General features: G+C 45.6%; 1 protein-coding gene across 1 annotated transcript in view; it reads left to right on the plus strand.

Annotated features, from left to right (window-relative positions):
• The window catches only part of LOC135012655 (signal transducer and activator of transcription 1-alpha/beta-like), a 328629-nt gene that overhangs the window by 289345 nt on the left and 13227 nt on the right, over window positions 1-26057 (plus strand). The window contains exons 22-23 of the mRNA XM_063952569.1: window positions 2444-2498; window positions 19721-19854. Of these exons, the coding sequence (XP_063808639.1) occupies window positions 2444-2498; window positions 19721-19854 (189 nt within the window). The remainder of the gene's footprint in view (window positions 1-2443; window positions 2499-19720; window positions 19855-26057) is intronic.

A 26057-nucleotide genomic window follows, 5' to 3' on the forward strand; every position in this document is an offset into this window, starting at 1 on the left:
CAGCTTTTAATAGAGACTCCTTCTTAGTTTCCCAGAGTGTACTTGCACGTGGTGCTGCTCTCGTATTCTGGGAGTTTTGCTGTGAAGTCTGCAGTTTGGTTATATTCAGGGGTTAAAGAGGGGGGGAACAAGGTGGAACTGCGTTCCACCACCTGTAATGGTAGGGGGAACTAGTTCCACCTCTCCCATTGCCCTGCACAGTAATTCCAACAGAAAAGCAATCACCTATATCAATCGATAATGCAGGTGGCGCTAGTGTTACTGATGAGCTGCAGCCAACTCCCCCTTCCTCAGGTCCTGGTGGCTCCGTGGTCCTCCGCCATCTATAGCCCACTCCAGTGTCGTCACAAAGCGGGTGCGGCCTGGAAGGGGTGACCTCAAACTGTGGGCTTCTCCGCAGTGACAGGAGCCAGGTGCTGTAGTGTGAAAGAGGAGCCAACAGCGCTGGGAGACAGTCTCCGGGGGCAGCCCAGTACAGCCCAGCATCTCCGGAGAAGCTGGGGACGCCCCCTGGAGAGAGAATCCCGCGAGACCACAGCCCCTTTATTTGCAACCACGCCCCCTTTTTTACCACGCATGGCTGTGATATCTGGCCCACCCTCCTGTTACTCACACACGCTGTGTCTGTTGGACAGCATTCATCCCCTTCTCAGGTCCCAGTGGCTTCCTTTTCCGACACAGCATATGTGATGTCATGCTGTCGCTGCTGAAGTGAAGAAGAGCCATGAAGAGGAGCAGGCTCTGTGTATCTTCAAGACAAGATGAGAGGGGCTGGAGGGACAAGAGAGGTGGGGATGTTACTGGAGGGATACAGGGCATGGAACTGCTGGAGGGACAGGCAGTAAGCTACTGGAGTGACTGAGGCAGATATGTTATGTGTATAAGCGGCACTACTGTGATCATTATGTTTAAGGGGCACTACAACTGTGGGCATTATGTGTAAGTGGTACTACTACTGTGGGAATTGTTTATAAGGGGCACTACTATGTGGCATAATGTATATAAAGGGTACCACTGTGTAGTGCAATATGAATAAAGGACACTACTGAGTGATGTAACCCTAATTGGGGCATCACTATGTGGTTTAATATGAATATGGGGCACGAAATGCGGTGTAATATGAATGAGATTATGCTACTTTGCTGTGTAATTAGAATATGGTATGTTATTGTGTGACAACTCTGCTTCTTTGTGAGATCAGTGTCCCTTTAAAAAGTATGGGAAGCAGGGCAGTAATTTATAGTTTGCAGGGGTGGCTGAAAACATTGGCACGGGTAGGGGGAGGGGGGGCAGGTTGATGAGTTTCACCACCTCTCCAGGACCACTTTAAGTCCTGGCTATATTACTCCTTACATTTGGTCACTACCTACCAAAAGTAGGAAAATGCTGGGAAATCTTGGGTTGTGGCATTCATATGGATGTTACTTTAACATGTACAACCTAACTAAACATTATTGCAGACCAAGCACACCACCCATGGCAATGGCATTCCCTGATGGCTCTGGCCTCTTTCAACAGGATAATGCGCCTTGCCACATTGCAAAAATTAATCGGGAATGGTTTGACTATCAAAGAGTTCAAGGTGTTGACTTGTCCTGCAAATTCCCCATATCTCGATCCAATTGCATATCTATGAGATACATTGACAAACAAGTCCGAGCCATGGAGGTCCCACCTCACAACTTACAGGACTTAAAGGATCAGAGGTCTCGTGGAGTCCATGCCTCAATGGATTAGAGCTGTTTTGGTGGCATGAGGGGGACCTACAGCACATTAGGCAGATGGCTTTAATGTTATAACTGATCTATGATTATACAATGATTACAGGGCATTTAAGCACTTACTACATAAATTAAGCACTACAAACAGTACATCTACATCTCTGGCATTGTAGTCCCTTTGCAGTGAGACTTTCACAACCAAACAATGCATGAAACGTCTGCATTGGCTTCTGGAGGCTCCACATCTGTTTGGCATTCACAACTAATGTACAGTTTTTATTTTAATGTCATTCAATATTTTCTTCAGCTCTCTATTAAGAAGTTTCTGACTATGGGCGGTATGGCCCATATTACCGCAGCTAAAGTATTTCCCCGGGGCTATCTTATTAGCCTTGTAAAACCGTCAGGATTATGTAAGGCACGCAAAGCATAATCCCCGAAAACCAGCCCTAGGAGACTTGTTATCAGACGGAAACACATGGGTCCGCAATGTTATCTGCCGATAACAGGTGGTTTACCGCAATGTAAAAACGTGCTGGAATTGGATAGCCCAATAGTGTTATTGGTCTAAAAAGCCCGTTATTACTGTGTGGTAAATAACTGCACCTAATTGGATAATGCCCTAAATGAGCTATATCTATTAAGTAATATCATAACCAACTGTAACTGGAACATATTATAGACCTGGGGAAGTTTTTGATGATGTCTTCTGTTTTTTTCAGTGACTTTGGAGTATCAGAAGTATATCAAGCACAGATTAATTATGGTTTCTGAAAGGTAAGATAGCCAATAAGAAAAGCATTGTCTGAACGGGTTGGGTACGAAATCCCGACAGTCAGTATCCCGACTGTCAGGCTGCCGAAAAGCAGCATCCCATTGGTCGAGATATCGACGGATCCCAGTAAGTACTTCAACCCTACCCATAACCATCCCCTCTAGCAGCCTAACCCTAACCACACTGGGATTTTTGGGAGTGTCTTTTATGTCCAATAACGTCATGGCATTAAGGGTACATTGAATATTACCTTTGTGTCAGAACATTATATTTATATCTTTTTATTTACATTGGTTAAAGGATGTATATTAATATGCTTCTGAAATTAATATGTGTCGAGATGGCACTGAACACATCTCAATTATTGAACCCAGACCAATTATTGTGAGCTCAGTATTGGTGTAAAATCTGCCTGTTTTGTACAGACAAAATAAAAAAAAACCCTCTGCAGATATTTCACATGCATCTATACCTTGTAGTTCATTCTGGCTGACCTGCGCGTTCTGTGTTGCATCATAATTAACACCTCTTGCAGCCCTTATCTACGGACTGCCTCCCAAAAAATAGGCTTATGACAGCAGGGTAAAAATTAGTTTGTGCTGGCCTTCCAGGAGGCTGCATCACATGAATTGGGTACCATGACGTATTGGATAGTATTGAACAAAACAAAGGTGGTACTTTCAGATTAGCGCAGTAAAGAGTATGGTGCTGCCCAGGTCCAAAACAAAGGAGACAAACACAAATCTCCAGCAACATATGAACAAGAAAAAAGTGATAATGGACCCCTGGCGCACAATAATCGTGGATGCAACTTGGTACTCCTATTACTGAATAAAGGAGCCAACATGTGTTGGTTAATACACAAAACTAACAATTTTTATTAAAACACAATCCCCAGCTGGGAATAAACAATAAAATGTATTAAAACAAATATACAGAAATAAGGTGAATGAATGGGAACCAGGTGCTTTCATAAAGTGCTTTCCGTGCTTAGAGTCCTTCTTAAATTGAGGAAAAAGATCTCACCATAATTCATAGCCGCGGTGGGCTAGCTTGAAAAGATAGCTGGGGTCCTAGGCTGAATGGCCCAGCACCACCGCAGCAGGCGTATCAGCTTACAATCACCTGTCCCAAAATAAACACCACGTCTGTCCTCGTCCAATTAACGCGTTTCGGTCCTGTATTGGCCTTTCTCAAAGTTGGATGAGGATTGTCCTTAGTGCCGGCTTTTTATACCATTACTAATTACTATGTAATACCGGTAATTCTTTCCTCCTGCTACTTCCGGGTTCGTCCACCGGAAGTGAGGCGCATGCGTTTCAAATACCGGGGAAGGTATCGTTTGCGTTCCACCGGCAATTCAGCTCCGTCCTCACGCGACTTCCACATATTCACGCTGCAAAATCACATGTTTGCGGGTCAAACGTCACCGGAAGTGACGTGCTTGCGGTTCAAATACCTCTTTCTCCACAGAGAATCTCAATTTAATGTGCGTTCCACCTTATATCACTGGATAACTAATCCGTTGCTCCATGTGTAGATTGGTAATCTGACATACCCCATCTATACCAAACTAGGTGGTACTTTATGTTCCCAACCTGTCCATCCCTATTACCAAGATGGGGTAAATCGCTTTCACATGTGTATCCATTCGATAAGTTCATATATTTGGTGGAGAAAGAAATAAATGGTGGAGAAAGAAATAAATAGACAAGAGATTAATACATATTATATAAAATATATTTAAAAACAAGGAAAATATTAAAAATATATATGGTAGGGAAATATTCTGGGGAAATATTTTTACTAGGAAGATGAAACTGGACGCAACTCCTAGAAATGAACAAATTAAAACTAGATGCCGGATGGAAGATAAAAAATCATAAAAACCATTTCAACTCAAAATCAACATTGAGACCGTTTGGTTTTATGGTATTTAACATGTAGATCCACTTCATCTCACACTTCGCTAATCTGGTTTCTACATTGTTACTTCTCCAATTAGGTCTAATTTGTTGTATACCCAGATACCTCTTAATTTGACCTTCACATTTACCGTGTACAGTCCTAAAATGTTCTGATAAAGGGTGTGTATCGAGACCTTTTCGGATATTATACACGTGCTCTGCTGCTCTTATTTTCAATGGTCTGGATGTTTTTCCAATATACACGTGCCCACACCCACATTCCAGCAGGTAGATAATATTTTTAGAGTGGCATGTTATAAAATCGCTGATTTTAAACACTTTACCCTTATATTCAAATTCTGTAGTTTTTCTTACTATATCTTTTTTTGTGGTAGACCGACACATGATACAAGACCCACAACGATGGAACCCTTTATTACACGATCTCACTGTGTTTTTTTCTTGAAGGCTACTTTGTACTATATGGTCCTTAATGGACTTGGCTTTCTTATAGATGAAAACGGGTTTGGGCGGTAGATAACTTCCCAAAACCGGATCATCTAATAAAATACGCCAGTTGTTTTTAAAGATTTTTTCTATTTTTTTGTAGTTACCACCATACTGAGTGATAAAGGCCCATTGGTAGGGATTATCTCCGCAAGGTTGTGGCTCCTTTACTTTCAAAAGATCTTTTCTTTCTATTTTTTAAACTCTCTTCTTTGCTACTTCCAATGATGATGGATCATATCCTTTTTCTAAAAACCTATTCGACATTTCATCCATTTGTGAATTTAAAATAACTGGGTCTGTGCAATTCCTCTTCAGTCGTTTATATTGGCCCACTGGAATATTATTTAACCATCTATGATGATGTTCACTATTTATATGAAGGTAGGCATTTGAATCTGTGGGTTTACGATGCGTCTTTGTGCAAATTGTCTGATCTTGAATATATACCCTTAGGTCCAAGAATACCAATTCCTCTTTACTTTGGGTATATGTTAAAACAATGTTGAACTGATTATTATTTAAAATTTCTTTAAAAGCTTCCAATGATTCATCATCTCCATTCCAAACACAAAAAATGTCGTCAATGAACCGCCACCAGCACACCAGGCCCGCTCCCTAAAGTCAATCGCTTCTATCAGAAAAGACTTAGTTTCTTCTATATAAAGTGCTTACGTCTGCGCTCATTAAAGTGCTATTCATTTCCCACTTTAATGAGCGCAGACGTAAGCACTTTATATACAATCATTGATTGGGATAAAGGGAAAATAGCCTAGGACCCCAGCACCTGGTTCCCATTCATTCACCTTATTTCTGTATATTTGTTTTAATACATTTTATTGTTTATTCCCAGCTGGGGATTGTGTTTTAATAAAAATTGTTAGTTTTGTGTATTTACCAACACATGTTGGCTCCTTTATTCAGTAATAGGAGTACCAAGTTGCATCCACGATTATTGTGCGCCAGCGGTCCATTATCACTTTTTTCTTGTTCATGTATTGGATAGTATTGCCTCACAATGCTGTGGTCTTGGATTTTATTTTCGCTAGTCATCTGTATGTGTGGAGTTTGCTCCGGGTGCTTCAGCCTCCTCCCACAAAGTCCAAAAACATGCTGGTAGGTTAATTGGCATCTGACAGAATAATGACCCTAGTGTATGTCCATAAGCTCCAATGAATGATTATTTCTCATATGTCCCAGAGGATGCTGGGGACGCTTCAAGAACCATGGGGTATAGACGGGATCTGCAGGAGACATGGGCACTTTAAGACTTTGAATGGGCGTGAACTGGCTCCTCCCTCTATGCCCCTCCTCCAGACTCCAGTTTAAGAATTGTGCCCAGGGAGCCTGGTCATACACAGGGGAGCTCTACTGAGTTTCTCTGAAAAAACTTTGTTAGGTTTTTTATTTTCAGGGAGGCTGCTGGCAACGGTCTCCCTGCATCGTGGGACTTAGGGGAGAGAAGTCAGACCTACTTCTAATGAGTTTAAAGGCTGTGCTTCTTGGCTACAGGACACCATTAGCTCCTGAGGGTTTGGAACACTAGGTACGCCTAGGGGTTCACTCCCAGAGCCGGCCGTCACCCCCCTTGCAGAGTCAGAAGACAGGTGAGTAGAAGAAGATCAGAAGACTTCAGTGATGGCTTTCTGAGGTACCGCACAGCGATCGCGCTGCACGCCATGCTCCCACACACAGCAGCACTACAGGGTGCAGGGGGGGGGGGGGGGGCTGGGCAGCATAAAATCCTCTTTTTAAGGCTGGCAAGAGTGGATTGGAGTGCATGGGCACAAGATCCGAACCCCCGCCAGTAATATATATTAAGAAAATAGCAGGGCTGAAGCGCGCCATTAAGGGGGTGGGGCTTAGCCCTCACAGCTCTCACCAGCGCCATGTTCTCTTCACAGAAGCTGCGGAGACACTGGTCCTCTCCTCCAAACACTGCTGTACAAGTAACAGGGTGCAAAACGGCGGGGGGGGGGGGGGGGGGGGCACATAATTTGGTGCAAATATATAAGCGCTACTGGTCTGGGGCTTTATATTAGAGTTTCAGATCTGGGATTGAGCGCTGGGTTGTGAGCTGGCAAACTCCCTCTGTGTTTCTCTGACAGGCTTTACTGTGGGTCTGTCCCCTATTTGCCCAGTGTGTCTGTGGGTGTCGGTACACGTGTCGGCATGGCTGAGGGCTCTTCCCAGGAGGAGACTGTGGTAGGGACAGAAACGGCTGTGGGAGTGACCCTGTCGGCACCGCCGACTCCTGATTGGGTAAATGTGTTGAATGCCTTGAATGCTAATGCGGCTCTTATTAATAAGAGATTAGATAAATCTGAATCTCAGAACCAGACATGGAAGAAATCTGTGGAGGATGTGTTATCACAGGTCCAGACCCCTTCGGGGTCACATAAACGTTAATTTGCTCAGTTGGCAGACACAGATACCGACACGGACACTGACTACAGTGTTGAATATAGTGATGCCAAATTAGACCCAAAATTGGCAAAGAACATCCAGTACATGATTGTGGCAATAAAAGACGTGTTACATATCACGGAGGACCCTGCTGTTCCTGATACTAGGGTCTGTATGTATAAGGGAAAGAAACCTGAGGTAATATTTCCGCCCTCTCATGAACTTAATACCTTTTTTGAAAAAATGTGGGAAAATCCTGACAAAAAGTTTCTGATTCCCAAAAGGATTCAGGTGGCGTATCCGTTCCCCTCTGGGTATAGAGATAAGTGGGAATCATCTCCTATTGTGGACAAGGCTCTATCACGGTTGTCTTTACCGTCTCCTGACACGGCAGCCCTTAAGGATCCTGCGGATCGTAGACAGGAGACTACGTTAAAATCCATTTACGTCGCCACAGGTACGCGGCTCAGACCAACCATCGCATCGGCGTGGGTGAGTACTGCGATTGAAAAATGGGCAGATAACTTGTCATCTGATATAGATACCCTAGATAGGGATAGCATTTACTCTGGGTTATATAAGGGACGCTGCGGCCTACTTAAAGGAGGCGGCGAGAGATATTGGCATTTTGGGATCAAGAGCCAATGCCTTGGCAATTTCAGCTAGACGAGCATTGTGGATTCATCAATGGAATGCTGATGCTGACTCTAAGAAAGCTATGGAGTCTCTCCCATATAAAGGTCTACGGCTACCGCAGGTAAGTCGTCATTTTTGCCTTATGTTCCTCCACAACAAAAGAAAGCTCACCACTTTCAGATGCAGTCCTTTCGGCCAAATAAATACAAAAAAGGCCGAGGTTATTCCATCCTTGCCAATAGAGCCCTCCCCGGCTTCCGCCAAATCCACCGCATGATGCTGGGGCTCCTCTGCGGGAATCCGCACCGGTGGGGGCACGTCTCAGGCTCTTCAGTCAATTCTGGGTTCGTTAGGCCCTGGACCCATGGGTTTTAGAAATAGTGTCCCAGGGGTACAAACTGGAGTTTCAAGCCTCACCGATTTTTCAAATCGGCCTTACCAGCTTCTCTTCCGGACAGGAAGGTTGTAAGCAATGCGATACAAAAGTTGTGTCTAAATCAAGTCATTATCAGGGTTCCTCCGTCACAACAGGGAGAAGGCTTTTATTCAAGCCTGTTTGTGGTTCTGAAACCGGACGGTTCAGTCAGACCAATTCTGAACCTAAAGTCCCTCAATCTTTACCTAAGAAAATTCAAATTCAAGATGGAATCTCTCCGAGCAGTGATTTCCAGTCTGGAGGAAGGGGATTTCATGGTGTCGGTCGACATAAAGGATGTCTACTTACACGTCCCCATATATCCTCTGCATCAGGCTTACCTGAGGTTTGCTAATCAGGATTGTCATTACCAATTTCAGACGTTGCCATTTGGTCTGTCCACGGCTCCGAGGATTTTCACCAAGGTAATGGCGGAAATGATGGTTCTCCTTCGCAAACAAGGAGTCACAATTATCCCTTACTTAAACGATCCTGATAAAGGCGAGATCCAAAGACAAGCTTGAGCTCTCCCTGACTGTTCTACAGCAACATGGTTGGCTCCTAAACTTTCCGAAGTCACAGTTGAATCCGACGAAATGGCTGTCGTTTTTGGGAATGATTCTAGACATGGAATTACAGATAGTTTTTCTTCCAGAAGAGAAGGCTCTGGAAATTCAGAGTTTGGTCAAACAAATTCTGAAACCAGCGAGAGTATCAATCCATCAATGTACTCGATTGCTGGGGAAGATGGTGGCTGCCTACGAGGCCATTCAATTTGGCAGATTCCATGCCAGAGTGTTTCAGTGGGACCTATTGGACAAGTGGTCCGGATCACATCTGCACATGCACCGGAAAATAATCCTATCCTCCAAGACCAGAATCTCACTCCTGTGGTGGCTGCACAGCTCTCACCTCCTAGAGGGATGCAGGTTCGGGATCCAGGACTGAATCCTAGTAACCACGGATGCGAGTCTCCGAGGCTGGGGAGCAGTCACACATGGGGAAACCTTCCAGCCAGGAAGTTTGTTTACATAAACGTTCTAGAGTTAAGAGCCATTTACAACGGCCTTCTTCAAGCGGAACGTCTTCTTCGCAACCTGCCCGTCTTAATACAGTCGGACAACATAACAGCAGTAGCGCACATAAACCGCCAGGGCGGAACAAAGAGCAGGGCGGCAATGGCGGAGACCACAAAAGTTCTCCGCTGGGCGGAAAGACATACAAGTGCTCTGTCAGCAATATTCATTCCAGGAGTGGACAACTGGGAAGCAGACTTCCTCAGCAGACACGATCTCCATCCAGGAGAGTGGGGTCTTCATCGAGAGGTCTTCACAGAAGTGACGTCTTTGGCGAATTCTTCAAATAGACATGATGGCGTCTTGCCTCAACAAGAAACTTCAGAGATATTGTTCCAGGTCGAGGGACCCTCTAGCAATAGCAGTGGACGCATTGGTGACACCATGGGTGTTTCAGTCGGTGTACGTATTCCCTCCACTTCGACTCATTCCAAAGGTGCTAAAGATCATAAGAAGGACAAAGGTTCAAGCGATCCTCATTGTTCCGGACTGGCCAAGGAGGGCTTGGTATCCAGATCTTCAGGAATTAATCATAAGAGATCCCTGGCCTCTTCCTCTACGAGAGGATCTGTTACAGCAGGGGCCGTGCGTATATCACGACTTAACGCGGCTACATTTGACGGCTTGGCGGTTGAACGCCGGATCCTAGCCCGAAAGGGTATTCCCAGTGAAGTCATTCCCACACTTCTTCAGGCTAGAAAAGGAGTAATGTCAAAACATTATCACCGTATTTGGAGAAAATATGTGTCTTGGTGTGAATCCAAGAAGGCTCCTACGGAAGAATTTCAGCTAGGGCATTTTCTCCATTTCCTGCAAGCTGGTGTGGATGCGGGCCTAAAGTTAGGCTCGATTTAAAGTACAAATTTCGGCCCCATCGGTTTTCTTTCAAAAACAATTGGCCTCCCTTCCAGAAGTTCAGACTTTCGTGAAAGGAGTTTTGCACATCCAACCTCCATTTGTGCCCCTAGTGGCACCATGGGATCTTAACGTGGTTTTTGCATTTCCTTCAGTCACATTGGTTTGAACCTTTACAGATGGTAGAGTTGAAATTTCTCACTTGGAAAGTGGTCATGCTATTGGCCTTAGCATCCGCAAGGCGGGTGTCTGAGTTAGCGGCTTTGTCTCACAAGAGTCCTTATTTGATCTTCCATGAAGATAGAGCGGAGTTGAGGACTCGTCAACAATTTTTGCCGAAGGTGGTTTCATCGTTCCACATGAACCAGCCTATTGTGGTACCGGTGGCTACTGACGCCTTCGCGGAGTCAAAATCTCTCGATGTTGTCAGGGCCTTGAAGATTTATGTCACCAGAACGGCTCAACTTAGGAAAACGGAAGCTCTGTTTGTCCTGTATGCTTCCAACAAGATTGGGACGCCTGCTTCCAAGCATACTATTGCGCGCTGGATGTGTAATACGATTTAGCATGCTCATTCTACGGCTGGATTGCCGTTACCGAAATCAGTGAAGGCCCACTCTACCAGATAGGTGGGCTCATCCTGGGCGGCTGCCCGGGGGGGTCTCGGCATTACAACTCTGCCGAGCAGCTACTTGGTCGGGTTCAAACACTTTTGCGAAATTTTACAAGTTTGATACCCTGGCTGATGAGGACCTCATGTTTGGTCAATCGGTGCTGCAGAGTCATCCGCACTCTCCCGCCCATTCTAGAGCTTTGGTATAAACCCCATGGTTCTTGAAGCGTCCCCAGCATCCTCTAGGACGTATTAGCAAATAGGATTTTAATACCTACCGGTAAATCCTTTTCTCTTAGTCCGTAGAGGATGCTGGGCGCCTGTCCCAGTGCGGACTCTATCTGCAGTTCTTTCTTACTAAGTATTGGTTATGTTACACACAGGTTGTGTTTCTGTTGTAGTCAGCCTGTTGCTGACATTGTTCATGTCGTTGACTGGATTTCTGTTAAATGCCATGTTGTACGGCGTGTTTGTGGTGTGAGCTGGTATGTATCCCACCTTAGTTTAACAATAAATCCTTTCCTCGGAATGTCCGTCTCCCTGGGCACAGTTCCTATAACTGGAGTCTGGAGGAGGGGCATAGAGGGAGGAGCCAGTTCACGCCCATTCAAAGTCTTAAGTGCCCATGTCTCCTGCGGATCCCGTCTATACCCCATGGTTCTTGAAGCATCTCCAGCATCCTCTACGGACTAAAAGAAAAGGATTTACCGGTAGGTATTAAAATCCTATTTTATGACTGTGGGCCTGAATCAGGAGCGATGTTTTCAGCCCCCCCCCCAGGCAGCCCGCGGCAGAAGACACCACCGCCACAGGTACTGTGTGTTGGAGCAGCAACGAGGGCCTGCTATTGGGTGCCTGACTTGACAGCTTAAATGCCCCCAAAAAACTTAACAGGGACACCACCTAATGCAGCACCCTATCAATCAGGTGGCCGATTGGTGCGTGGGGCCGCCTGTCATCTGTGGCACTGCTCCCCCTCCCGCGCGTCACCAACCCAATTACTTGTGTGCTGCGGCCGCCGTCGCATACAGGAGAAGAGGTCCCGCCCCCCACAGCACTCGGCTGACCAGAAGAGGAGGTCTGCGTTATTGCGTGGACCTCGGAGGAAGAGATGGTGCGGCTGCAGTGGATCAAACAGGAGAGGAGAGTATGACTCTTCTTTACTCTCTTACCTCTGCCTGCAAACGAAAGTGCTATTTTGATAGCAGGGTGTTATTGGGGGTCATTCCGAGTTGATTGTATCTGTGCTAAATTTAGCACAGCTACGATCATTCACACTGACATGTGGGGGGACGCCCAGCACAGGGCTAGTCCGCCCCGCATGTCAGTGCCGCCCCCCCCCCCCCCTGCAGAAGTGCAAAGGCATCGCACAGCGGCGATGCCTTTGCACTTCAAGAGTAGCTCCCGACCAGCACAGCTTTAGCGTGCTGGCCAGGAGCTAGTCATCGCTTCCCGGCCCGCAGCGGCTGCATGTGGCGTCATGCAGCTGCCGCGGCCCGCCCCCCAACGGTCCAGCCACGCCATGCCGTCCAGCCCCCTCCCGCCCAGCGGCCGCCTCTGCCTCAGAGGTTATGCGGCTGGCCACCTGGTGCAAGGCAAAAAATCTCGAGCTAAACACACTAAAAACGGTTGAAATGATTGTCGACTTCAGGAAACACACTCTCCACTCCCCCCACTCACAATTGCAGACAATGTAGTTACTGTGGTGGAAACCTTCTGATTCCTGGGTTCCTCAATCTCCAATGATCTTAAGTGGAAATCTAACATCGAGGGTGTTCTGGGTAAAGCCCAGCAGAGACTGTACTTCCTACGTCAGTTTAGGAAATTCAATCCTCTTCTACTCGGCAATCATTCAATCCGTCCTCTGCTCCTCGATAATAGTGTGGTTTGGCTCTGCCTCAATCCACAACAAAAATAGGTTACAGCGGGTTGTAAGGTCTGCTGAAAAAATCATAGGGACAAATCTTCCGGCAGTCGAGGATATCTATCAGGCAAGGGTTATGAAGAGAGTGGGGAGGATTATTGACGACCATTCACACCCTGCTCATGATATGTTCCGACTGGCAGACGGTACTGCTCGCAACTAACGCGAACTGCTAGACACAGAAACAGCTTCTTTCCTCAAGCAATCAAACTGTTCAACTCGACACTCGCTTAGCATTACTCTCATATTCAGATCTCTTCCTGGGTATTCTAGTCATACGTCACACGTTCTTCTTCCTCTTATGTTTTTTGTTGTATATCATATGCTGTATGGGAGCTGTAGGTATCGGAAACCAATTCCTTGTGTATTGTGTATTTTGTACTGATATACTTGGCAATACACTGATTCTGATTTTTCTGGTGTGCACTTCTTAAAATAGGGGGCTGTGAACCAAAGCACCAGGGCACCAAAATCTCTAGTTACGGCACTGGAGGTAGCGTAGTGATATAGTGAGGGGATGTAGCTTAGTGATGCAGTGTATGGAGCTAGTTCAGTGGTCTAATGCTGGGATGTAGTGTGGGGTGGTTGTATAGTGATCTAGAGCAGGTATGTAGTGTGGGTAGGTAACATAGTAATATACTGTATATATAGGGCATGATTCAGCGGTGTACACTGGTGGCATTGGATGCAAGCAGTCGTTATTTTTAAAATGCCTGAGTCATACTGTGCATGCCTCCCTATGGTAACCACACAAATATGCAGATTAAAATTGCATGCAGTTGAGGGAGGGGGGCCCCAAACTGTTAGCATGCTTAGGGCATCATGAGATCTAAATCCGCCTCTGGTTGGTACCCTGACTCCAACTCTCCAAGCTATACCCATGGTACCTGTGCCTCCTAGTAGATAAAAAAAAAAAGAAAGCAAGTAACTTTGTTGCTGGAACAAACCATGGGGGTCATTCTGAGTTGTTCGCTCGTTATTTTTTTTCGCTACGGAGAGATTAGTCGCAAACTGCACATGCGCAATGTACGCAGAGCGCGTGCGCCAAGTAAATTAGCACAAAAGTTTGGTAATTTACTCACGGCGTAATGAAGTTTTTTCATCGCTCTGCTGATCGTAGTGTGATTGACAGGAAGTGGGTGTTTCTGGGCGGAAACTGGCCGTTTTATGGGAGTGTGCGGAAAAACGCAGGCTTTCGAGTTGCAAAACGCAGGAGTGGCTGGAGAAACGGGGGAGTGGTTGGGCAAACGCTGGATGTGTTTGTGACGTCAAACCAGGAACGAAAAGGACTGAGCTGGTCGCAATGGCTGAGTAAGTCTGGAGCTACTCAGAAACCGCGGGGTAATCGTTACGAGAAAATTAGCGAAGCTTTCGTTAGCAAATCTGCTAAGCTAAGATACGCTCCCAGAGGGCGGCGGCTTAGCGTGTGCAATGCTGCTAAAAGCAGCTAACGAGCGAACAACTCGGAATGACCCCCATGTTGCCATGCAAGGGGAGTAAATACATTTATATGTTTTCTCCGCATGGTAATACTGCCTGCTATTACATGTAGCCCACATATGTTAGACAGCTTTATTTCTCTAACGTCCTAGTGGATGCTGGGGACTCCGTAAGGACCATGGGGAATAGACGGGCTCCGCAGGAGACTGGGCAGTCTAAGAAAGAATTAGTACTACTGGTGTGCACTGGCTCCTCCCTCTATGCCCCTCCTCCAGACCTCAGTTAGAATCTGTGCTCGAAAGGAGCTGGGTGCATTTTAGTGAGCTTTCCTGAGCTTGCTATTAAGAAAGTATTTTAGTTAGGTTTTTTTATTTTCAGAGAGCTACTGCTGGCAGCAGACTCTCTGCTACGTGGGACTGAGGGGAGAGAAGCAAACCTACTAACTGCGGCTAGGTTGCGCTTCTTAGGCTACTGGACACCATTAGCTCCAGAGGGTTCGAACACAGGAACTTAACCTTGGTCGTCCGTTCCCGGAGCCGCGCCGCCGTCCCCCTCGCAGAGCCAGAAGACAGAAGCCGGCGGATGAAGCAAGAAGACGTCAAAATCGGCGGCAGAAGACTCCTGTCTTCACATGAGGTAGCGCACAGCACTGCAGCTGTGCGCCATTGCGCCCACACTAACCCACACACCCCGGTCACTGTAGGGTGCAGGGTGCAGGGCGCAGGGGGGGGCGCCCTGGGCAGCAATTGAGTACCTCCTGGCAAAAGCAGCATATATACAGCTGGGCACTGTATATATGCATGAGCCCCCGCCATTTTTTACACCAAATCGCGGGACAGAAGCCCGCCGCTGAGGGGGCGGGGCTTCTTCCTCAGCACTCACCAGCGCCATTTTCTCTCCACAGCTCCGCTGAGAGGAAGCTCCCCAGGCTCTCCCCTGCAGACTCACGGTAGAAAGAGGGTAAAAAGAGAGGGGGGGGCACATAAATTTAGCACAATAATCATATATACAGCAGCTACTGGGTAAACACTAAGTTACTGTGTGATTCCTGGGTCATATAGTGCTGGGGTGTGTGCTGGCATACTCTCTCTCTGTCTCTCCAAAAGGCCTTGTGGGGGTCCTGTCCTCATATAGAGCATTCCCTGTGTGTGTGGTGTGTCGGTACGCTTGTGTCGACATGTTTGACGAGGAGGGCTATGTGGAGGCAGAGCAGGTGCAGATGAATGAGGTGTCCCCGCCGACGGCGCCGACACCTGATTGGATGGATATGTGGAAGGTGTTAAATGATAATGTAAACTCCTTGCATAAAAGGTTTGATAAAGCTGAAGTCTTGGGACAGTCGGGGTCTCAGCCCATGCCTGATCCTACAGCGCAGAGGCCGTCAGGGTCTCAGAAGCGCCCACTATCCCATATTGTTGACACAGATATCGACACGGATTCTGACTCCAGTGTCGATGGCGATGATGCAAAATTGCAGCCTAAAATGGCTAAAGCCATCCGCTACATGATTGTAGCTATGAAGATGTATTGCACATATCAGAGGTAAACCCTGTCCCTGACAAGAGGGTTTATATGTTTGGGGAGAAAAAGCAAGAGGTGACTTTTCCCCCTTCACATGAGTTAAATGAGTTATGTGAAAAAGCTTGGGATTCTCCTGATAGGAAAGTGCTGATTTCCAAAAGGTTACTTATGGCGTACCCCTTCCCGCCAATGGGCAGGATGCGCTGGGAATCCTCCCCTAGGGTAGACAAAGCTCTGACACGCTTATCTAAGAAGGTGGCCCTGCCGTCACAGGATACGGCCTACCTAAAGGATACTGCGGATAGGAAGCAGGAAGGTATCCTGAAGTCTGTTTATACACATTCAGGTACCATACTGCGGCCGGCAATTGCGTCGGCCTGGATGTGTAGTGCTGTAGCAGCATGGACAGATACATTCAACCACCAGTGGGTTCGCTCACAGGTGGATCCCTGGGCTATACAGATTGTGTCTCAGGGATACAAGCTGGAATTCGAAGTGATGCCCCCTCACTGTTACCTAAAATCAGCCCTGCCTGCTTCCCCCATAGAAAGGGAAGTAGTGTTAGCGGCAATTCACAAATTATATCTCCAGCAGGTGGTGGTACAGGTTCCCCTCCCTCAACAGGGAAGGGGTTACTATTCCACAATGTTTGTGGTTCCGAAACCGGACGGGTCGGTCAGACCCATATTGAATTTAAAATCCCTGAACATTTACCTGAAAAGGTTCAAGTTCAAGATGGAATCGCTCAGAGCGGTCATTGCAAACCTGGAAGAGGGGGATTTTATGGTGTCTCTGGACATAAAGGATGCTTACCTGCATGTCCCCATTTATCCACCTCATCAGGAGTACCTCAGATTTGTGGTACAGGACTGTCATTACCAATTCCAGACGTTGCCGTTTGGTCTCTCCACGGCACCGAGAATATTTACCAAGGTAATGGCGGAAATGATGGTGCTCCTTCGAAAGCAGGGTGTCACAGTTATCCCATACTTGGACGATCTCCTCATAAAGGCGAGGTCCAGAAAGCAGTTGCTGATCAGCGTAGCACACTCTCAGGAAGTGTTGCAACAGCACGGCTGGATTTTGAATATTCCAAAGTCGCAGCTGATCCCTACGACTCGTCTGCCCTTCCTGGGCATGATTCTGGACACGGACCAGAAAAAGGTGTTTCTCCCGGCGGAGAAGGCTCAGGAGCTCGTGACTCTGGTCAGAGAATTCTTAAAACCAAAACAGTTGTCGGTGCATCACTGCACGCGAGTCCTGGGAAAGATGGTGGCGTCATACGAAGCCATTCCCTTCGGCAGGTTCCATGCGAGGACCTTTCAGTGGGATCTGTTGGACAAGTGGTCCGGATCGCATCTTCAGATGCATCGGCTGATCACCCTATCCCCCAGGGCCAGGGTGTCTCTTCTGTGGTGGCTGCAGAGTGCTCACCTTCTCGAGGGCCGCAGGTTCGGCATACAGGACTGGGTCCTGGTGACCACGGATGCAAGCCTCCGAGGATGGGGAGCAGTCACTCAGGGAAGAAACTTCCAAGGGCTGTGGTCAAGTCAGGAGGCTTGTCTGCACATCAATATCCTGGAACTAAGGGCCTTATACAACGCCCTGAGTCAAGCGGAGCCTCTGCTTCGCAACCAACCGGTGCTGATTCAGTCAGACAACATCACCGCAGTGGCTCATGTAAACCGCCAGGGCGGCACAAGAAGCAGGGTAGCGATGGCGGAAGCCACCAGGATTCTTCGTTGGGCGGAGAATCGCGTGCAAGCACTGTCAGCAGTGTTCATTCCAGGAGTGGACAACTGGGAAGCAGACTTCCTAAGCAGGCACGACCTCCACCCGGGAGAGTGGGGACTTCATCAAGAAGTCTTCACACAGATTACAAATCGATGGGAACTGCCACAGGTGGACATGATGGCATCCCGCCTCAACAAAAAGCTACAAAGGTATTGCGCCAGGTCAAGAGACCCTCAGGCGATAGCTGTGGACGCACTAGTAACACCGTGGGTGTTCCAGTCGGTCTATGTGTTTCCTCCTCTCCCTCTCATACCCAAGGTGCTGAGAATCGTAAGAAAAAGAGGAGTGAGAACAATACTCATTGTTCCAGATTGGCCAAGAAGGACTTGGTACCCGGAACTGCAAGAAATGCTCACAGAGGACCCATGGCCTCTGCCTCTCAGACAGGATCTGTTGCAACAGGGGCCCTGTCTGTTTCAAGACTTACCGCGGCTGCGTTTGACGGCATGGCGGAGAAAGGCATTTCTCCTAGCGGAGAAAGGCATTCCGGATGAAGTTATTCCTACGCTGATAAAGGCTAGGAAGGACGTGACAGCAAAACATTATCACCGTATATGGCGAAAATATGTTGCTTGGTGTGAGGCCAGGAAGGCCCCTACAGAGGAATTCCAGCTGGGCCGGTTCCTGCACTTCCTACAGTCAGGAGTGACTATGGGCTTAAAATTAGGGTCCATAAAGGTCCAGATTTCGGCCCTATCCATTTTCTTTCAAAAGGAACAGGCTTCGCTTCCTGAAGTTCAGACGTTTGTAAAGGGAGTGCTGCATATTCAGCCCCCTTTTGTGCCACCAGTGGCACCTTGGGATCTTAACGTGGTGTTGAGTTTTCTGAAATCTCACTGGTTTGAGCCACTTAAGACCGTGGAGCTAAAGTATCTCACGTGGAAAGTGGTCATGCTATTGGCCTTAGCTTCGGCTAGGCGTGTGTCAGAATTGGCGGCTTTGTCATGTAAAAGCCCCTATCTGGTTTTCCATATGGACAGGGCAGAATTACGGACTCGTCCGCAATTTCTGCCGAAGGTGGTGTCATCTTTTCATTTGAACCAACCTATTGTGGTGCCTGTGGCTACTCGTGACTTGGAGGACTCCAAGTTGCTTGATGTAGTCAGGGCTTTGAAGATTTATGTAGCCAGGACGGCTGGAGTCAGGAAAACTGACTCGCTGTTTATCCTGTATGCATCCAACAAGCTGGGTGCTCCTGCTTCAAAGCAGACTATTGCTCGCTGGATCTGTAACACGATTCAGCAGGCTCATTCTGCGGCTGGTTTGCCGCATCCAAAATCAGTGAAAGCCCATTCCACAAGGAAAGTGGGCTCTTATTGGGCGGCTGCCCGAGGGGTCTCGTCATTACAACTTTGCCGAGCAGCTACTTGGTCGGGTTCAAACACCTTTGCGAAGTTCTATAAGTTTGGTACCCTGGCTGAGGAGGACCTCCTGTTTGCTCAATCGGTGCTGCAAAGTCATCCGCACTCTCCCGCCCGTTTGGGAGCTTTGGTATAATCCCCATGGTCCTTACGGAGTCCCAGCATCCTCTAGGACGTTAGAGAAAATAGGATTTTTCTCACCGGTAAATCTATTTCTCGTAGTCCGTAGTGGATGCTGGGCGCCCGTCCCAAGTGCGGACTTCTTCTGCATGACTTGTATTTAGTTATGGCTTACATAAGGGTTATGTTGTAGTTTTATCGGTTGGACCGAGGCTATGTTGTTGTTCATACTGTTAACTGGGTAGTTTATCACAAGTTATACGGTGTGATTGGTGTGGCTGGTATGAATCTCGCCCTTAGATTTACAAAAATCCTTCCTCGTACTGTCCATCTCCTCTGGGCACAGTTTCCCTAACTGAGGTCTGGAGGAGGGGCATAGAGGGAGGAGCCAGTGCACACCCAGAATCCAAAGCTTTCTTAAAGTGCCCTATCTCCTGCGGAGCCCGTCTATTCCCCATGGTCCTTACGGAGTCCCAGCATCCTCTACGGACTACGAGAAATAGATGTACCGGTAAGTAAAATCCTATTTTTTGGATTACTATTGGATTAATGTTAACACATTTTCAATAAGCCTTTCTATTATGTGATACCAGCTATTTAATAGTTATGCTTGAAGTTCCTCCTTTTTTTATTTTTATTTTTATTGCAGGAGTTTAGATGACTGCCAGATTAGTATAACTTCAGGAACACCCCTGTATTACCCAGATATGCCTGACCAGGATTTATCTGAATATGACCCTCAAATTCTCCAGAATAACCTTACAGACAGACAGCTCTTTGAGGGTGAGTTTGTGTCATGTACTAAATCTCACTGTGTTAAGTATTTTGCAGTAGGATTTCTGCAATTACAATAAGCCTGAAGAAGGTCTTTACCTGGTCCCTAATAGGTTTTGCTCTGTTCTGAATGGGCTTCCTTCATGCTGCGGAGAAGGAGAACTTCTCAGTATGGAGGTAGCCAGCCTGGGACTAGGTACAGGGTAGTAGTCTTATAGCTTGAAGGAAGGAGAGTGAGGATGTCAGAATGGGATAACTTCCTCTCCATTTCAAAGCTCTCTGTGGGAAATGGATCCTGTGGAGAGGAAGGCACATAAAGGAGGCAGTTCTGTATGTAGTACTGTCTGGAAGTTGCTGGCATTCTGTTTCTTCAGCAACTCACAGCCACCAACATTGCAGCCCACAGAAAAGGAACATCAAATTCTGCAGTGTTGCTATACCATATTCCTTTGCAATGTGTGCATTCGTGTCATCGCCATGATATGGCCCCCTTACAGAATGCTCAAATAAATGCTCTCTCCCAGAATAACAAAACACTACATATGAAAACTCTGCCATATCAAACACTTGCCCTATGCAGATACTGTACATCAGTGTCCTGAAAGACCACAATGTAATTCCTTGCAGCTGGTCAGTCAGTCATTAACAGTGGCTCCTTTTATTATGTTTGTGGGTTTAAGATGGTCAGATATTCTCCAGCCGAGAGAGAACAGGTGTTCCCTTCTGATAAATGCTGCTACAGGTGGAGTATCCCTTATCCAAAATTCAAAATCGCACATTTTTGGTTCCTTTACTGAGATAATGACACATATATATATATATGTATATTATATATCTATATAATATATCTATATATACACATAATATATAATATATAATATATATATGTCATTATCTCAGTAGGGGACCCAAATATGTGGGATTTTGGATAAGGGATACTCAACCTGTAATGTGATCACTTTAAGGACAGGTTGGCTGCTAATTTGATGCATACTGATCAGGTATAATAATGCATTTTTTTAGACGTAACTCTTTAATCCTGTAGACCAGTGCATTTTATGTACACTGCTCAAAAAAATAAAGGGAACACTAAAATAACACATCCTAGATCTGAATGAATGAAATATTCTTATAAAATACTTTGTTCTTTACATAGTTGAATGTGCTGACAACAAAATCACACAAAAATTATCAATGGAAATCAAATTTATTAACCCATGGAGGTCTGGATTTAGAGTCACCCTCAAAATTAAAGTGGAAAAACACACTACAGGCTGATCCGCCTTTGATGTAATGTCCTTAAAACAAGTCAAAATGAGGCTCAGTAGTGTGTGTGTGGCCTCCACATGCCTGTATGACCTCCCTACAACGCCTGGGCATGCTCCTGATGAGGTGGCGGATGGTCTCCCGAGGGATCTCCTCCCAGACCTGGACTAAAGCATCCACCAACTCCTGGACAGTCTGTGATGCAACGTGGCGTTGGTGGATGGAGCGAGACATGATGTCTCAGATGTGCTCAATTGGATTCAGGTCTGGGGAACGGGCGGGCCAGTCCATAGCATCAATGCCTTCGTCTTGCAGGAACTGCTGACACACTCCAGCCGCATGAGTTCTAGCATTGTCTTGCATTAAGAGGAACCCAGGGCCAACCGCACCAGCATATGATTTCACAAGGGGTCTGAGGATCTCATCTCGGTACCTAATGGCAGTCAGGCTACCTCTGGCGAGCACATGGAGGGCTGTGCGGCCCCCCAAAGAAATGCCACCCCACACCATTACTGACCCACTGCCAAACCGGTCATGCTGGAGGATGTTGCAGGCAGCAGAACATTCTCCTTGGCATCTCCAGACTCTGTCACGTTTGTCACATGTGCTCAGTGAGAACCTGGTTTCATCTGTGAAAAGCACAGGGCACCAGTGGCGAATTTGCCAATCTTGGTGTTCTCTGTCAAATGCCAAATGTCCTGCACGGTGTCGGGCTGTAAGCACATCCCCCACCTGTGGACGTCGGGCCCTCATACCACCCTCATGGAGTCTGTTTCTGATCGTTTCAGTAGACACATTCACATTTGTGGCTTGCTGGAGGTCATTTTGCAGGGCTCTGGCAGTGCTCCTCCTGTTCCTCCTTGCACAAAGGCGGAGGTAGCGGTCCTGCTGCTGGGTTGTTGCCCTCCTACGGCCTCTTCTACGTCTCCTGATGTACTGGCCTGTCTGCTGGTAGCGCCTCCATGCTCTGGACACTACGCTGACAGATACAGAAACAAAAATGTAGGGAGTAGTCCAAACTGGCGCTGTGCAGCTCAGATGTAACAGATTTCAAATTAAATGTCACCACATTTAAATAAACAAACAAAACCCAAGAAATTTGAAATACTGTCGTACACCACAAGCGCTAAAATAAGTAAAATATCACCATAACATCCCTTTTGAGTTGCATGGAAGGTTCTTTAGTCAGAGTTGTGTCTCCAGTTCAGATCAATTGTATGTAAGGTCTCCAAACATAGTTGACATGAAAAATAGGATAACAGAGAACAACCAATGTGTGGTAAATGTTGTCAACACTTAAGTAGTTAGTAAAGAGAATCAGACTCCTCTAAAAAACTAAGGTGAATTCAAGGCGTACCCCACTCACAGTCTAGAGAGGAGACATTAATCGCATCAGGGTTTCTTTATGTGGTTAACCTTTCGTATTCTCATAACACCCAGTGTGATGAATAGGGAATTCAAGCCAACACCCAAATCGTTTGTTGTGGATTCCCAATAGAGGCGAATGATGCGTACCCCAACACTCACACTCAAACGGTTGATATAAAACACATAGAGGTATCTTTCTCTCCTTGGGGGGAAATAGTAGTCTGTAATGGCGTACCACAACTCACAGTTTGGAGTGCTGTGTAACTCCTATCAAGGTATCTTTAGGTCCTGGACAGGGATTTCAGCTTGTGGTTTTTACTTTATTCATGGAGACTCCCAGTGTGAATCATATGGAAAAATAAAAAGGCGAGCCAGTGTGTAGTAGGTTTTGCTAATCTTAAATGCAATATATAAAAGATCTCTGAGACCGATAGATTCAATGCGTACCCCACTCACATATATATTGGGGGTTCTGAATATATAGAGGTATCTTTAGGGGAGTTCTATTTAATAGTGCAGCATACACTGAACTCAACCAACCACAGATGTACTTTCGATATAGGGTAATTTATGCGTACCCCAACACTCACAGAGCAGATGAAAAGCCCATAAAGGTATCTTTAACTCCTCAAAATGGGGGTAATCAATCAATATGGCGTACCCCAACTCACAATTCGATGTGCTGTGTATCTCCCATCAAGGTATCTTTAGGTTCCAGGTGGGAAATGTAACTTGTAGTTCGGACCATGTAGTTATCCACAAACCCCAAAAATGAAAAAAATATTGGCACTCACAATGGAGTAAACAAAAGGGGTTTACAGATATTTATTTAACAGTACATGGGAAAAATAAGAAAAGTGTATGGAAAAAAACATACAACATTACATGGAACAAACCATAAAAAATAGCAAAGAGAAATAAAGTCCTCCTTTCAAGATAAAAAAAGACAAAGGTTAAAAGAAATAAAAAAATCCGGATGGTATGCTACTCACACTCCTTTTTGTCGACGCGTTTCAGCCCTGAACTGGGCCTTTATCAAGACATGTTGGAGTGTGTTAGTAGCTTGATATTTAAAAGACAAGGCGCCAATAGGAAATGAGCAGGAAGTGACGTCATAATTAGAAATGAGTATCTGTTCTCTTTGCCATTTTTGTACAAAGAACATACTACACAGTCATTAGAAATACATCCTATGTTTAGAGGCTAAAGAAATATCAATAATCTAGAAGGAGAGAGAGAAAAGAGCATAATTCTATATTGTGCATAGTAACTTCCGGCGGAAGTGACGATTCGTAACGGGAATTATGGGTCATGTAGTCTTTATACCAAACCGCATGGTCATTCGTACCCGGAAGCCAACCGGACCGGAAGTGCTCTATAGTGCTCATGGGAAGTGTAGTTTCTTAGTCATGCGGCCGGGCCGTCACCGGAAGTCATCATTTTACAGCATCGCCGCGATGTCTATGGGAAATGGAGTCCCCATTGCGCTCTTGTTATAGCACTTCAACAGACATTCATTCTCCTTTATTTGATACTACTTTTTTTGGAGTGTCCAATATTCAAAGTCCACAATAAACATCATAGTTTGTCAGATGAAATAAACTAAAAAAAACAGAATCTTAATCAGAATAGCAGTGTATATATTCCTGACTTTATACAAGATTATTTATCAGAAAAAAAAATATATATATAAGTGCAAAATTTCTATAAAGAGCACTAATATAAAGTGCATGGAAACACCAGATAAAAATGAATCAGAGAATCCATTAAGATTGAAATACATAACTATAAAGTGCACAAGGCTACCCTTAAAGTGAGACCTGATATAGGTAAGTGCTTAGAATTTAAACCAAGAAGTCCATTAGTATGGAGCCATATAGTTATAAAGTGCACAGAGCTTCCAATTAAGTAAAACCTTGTGAAGATGAATACTAAAAAGAAATAGAGTGACCATTTAGAAGCAGCGTATAGACACAAAAAAGAAATGATAAAAGAAGGAAAGAACTAAAAATAGTTTACATAAACCATTGACAATGTCTATAATATTTGTCCTATTAAAAACACGTTAAAGGTTAAAGAACACAGTACGCAATTGGCGCAAAAAGTACCGCAAGGGTACGCCCTTAACTATACCTTAAGGAATGTACTTATACTGTAAACATTTGTGCAGTGATAATGTGTAGATGTAATGCAGTGTAACCTTGTTAGCTTAAAAGCTGTATGAGCGACTATGACGCTCTGAGAACCCCTTAGTAATACAATAATCAACCAAATACCGGTCTAAGGTTCTAACGCCTTTAGTGAGAGAATGAGAACGTTCACTTTGCAAAAGAATACACTTTACAATTTATACACTACCAAGATAACATAGAATATCTAACCAAGTAACTACACATAAAATACAATAAAGACACAAGTACGTTTAAGGGGGAGGGGAGAGAGAGGGGGAGAGAGAATGGCTAACAATAACAATAAGACAATATGGTTGCAGAGAAACTTACACATGTGAGGAACAATTGCTGCGCAGTTAGTCAATGCTGAGAATCTTTGTGGAGAGAATACTTGAGCTTACCCATACTGGCTGTCCCTATATACACAACACCCAGCAACAACACAATGGTACCGCATGGGACAGAAGCTAGACTCCATTTTGGGAAAACTCCCATGATTCCAAAGACTGCAACACATGGTTCAAAGGGGGAGGGGAAAACACCCAGCAGCAGCCATTTCTTACAAACCAACTAATCTTATTCCACATTCCAATCCAACTTCCTAGAACCATCTTATTCAATTTCACATTCCAAACAAACTCAGTATTTCAATAACCAGAGCATATGGTATGCTGGCTATGCTATATGAATCATCACAAGAACCACACATATCAGCCTGCCATTGCTACAAGCACATGACTACAATAACAAAAGGAAGTATGCTTTGACTTTAAACCTTCAGCAAGATGCATCATGTAAAACTACTATAATCTGTTATAAATCACCAACCATAAATGTATACCAGGAATGCTATGCTACAGATTGTCTACTGTTCCAATTCATTACAGATTTCATAGAGTATTATCACCAACACATAACAATCACACAACTGCACAAGCCTCATTAACCTTAAGCCATTTGTATCTCCACTAACTATTCAATACCAATCATTTCACAACTACTTTAAACTATTCTATGCCAATCAGCCATGTGGATTCAATACTTAGCCTTTCGCTTGGAGGTCAGTCCTGGGGATGAACCAGCCATGCTGCTGGGTGCTAGCTTAGTTCTGAGTGAGTGTCTGTGCCCTGTGATTTCCAGTGGATATAATCATACCTGCATTCCAGCTGTGGGGGTGTGTCAACCACAGGAAGTGTGTGTCTTTCACAGCATGTGGGCTAGCTGTATCAGTGACCTTGGTTATGCAAAACGTTGGATGATGACTAACAAATTCCTGTCTTGTGGGAAGCTATTGTTTGGCGAATACTGTCTCACTGTCCACTTTCAGTTGAGACAATGACATCTCAGCAATCATTCTTCTGGAGACAAATCCAGCCCCATTTCGTAAACACAGGTGTTGGCCCTCCT

This window comes from Pseudophryne corroboree, chromosome 2 (genome assembly GCF_028390025.1).
Source record: "Pseudophryne corroboree isolate aPseCor3 chromosome 2, aPseCor3.hap2, whole genome shotgun sequence".
In the NCBI taxonomy this organism is placed as follows: Eukaryota; Metazoa; Chordata; class Amphibia; order Anura; family Myobatrachidae; genus Pseudophryne; species Pseudophryne corroboree.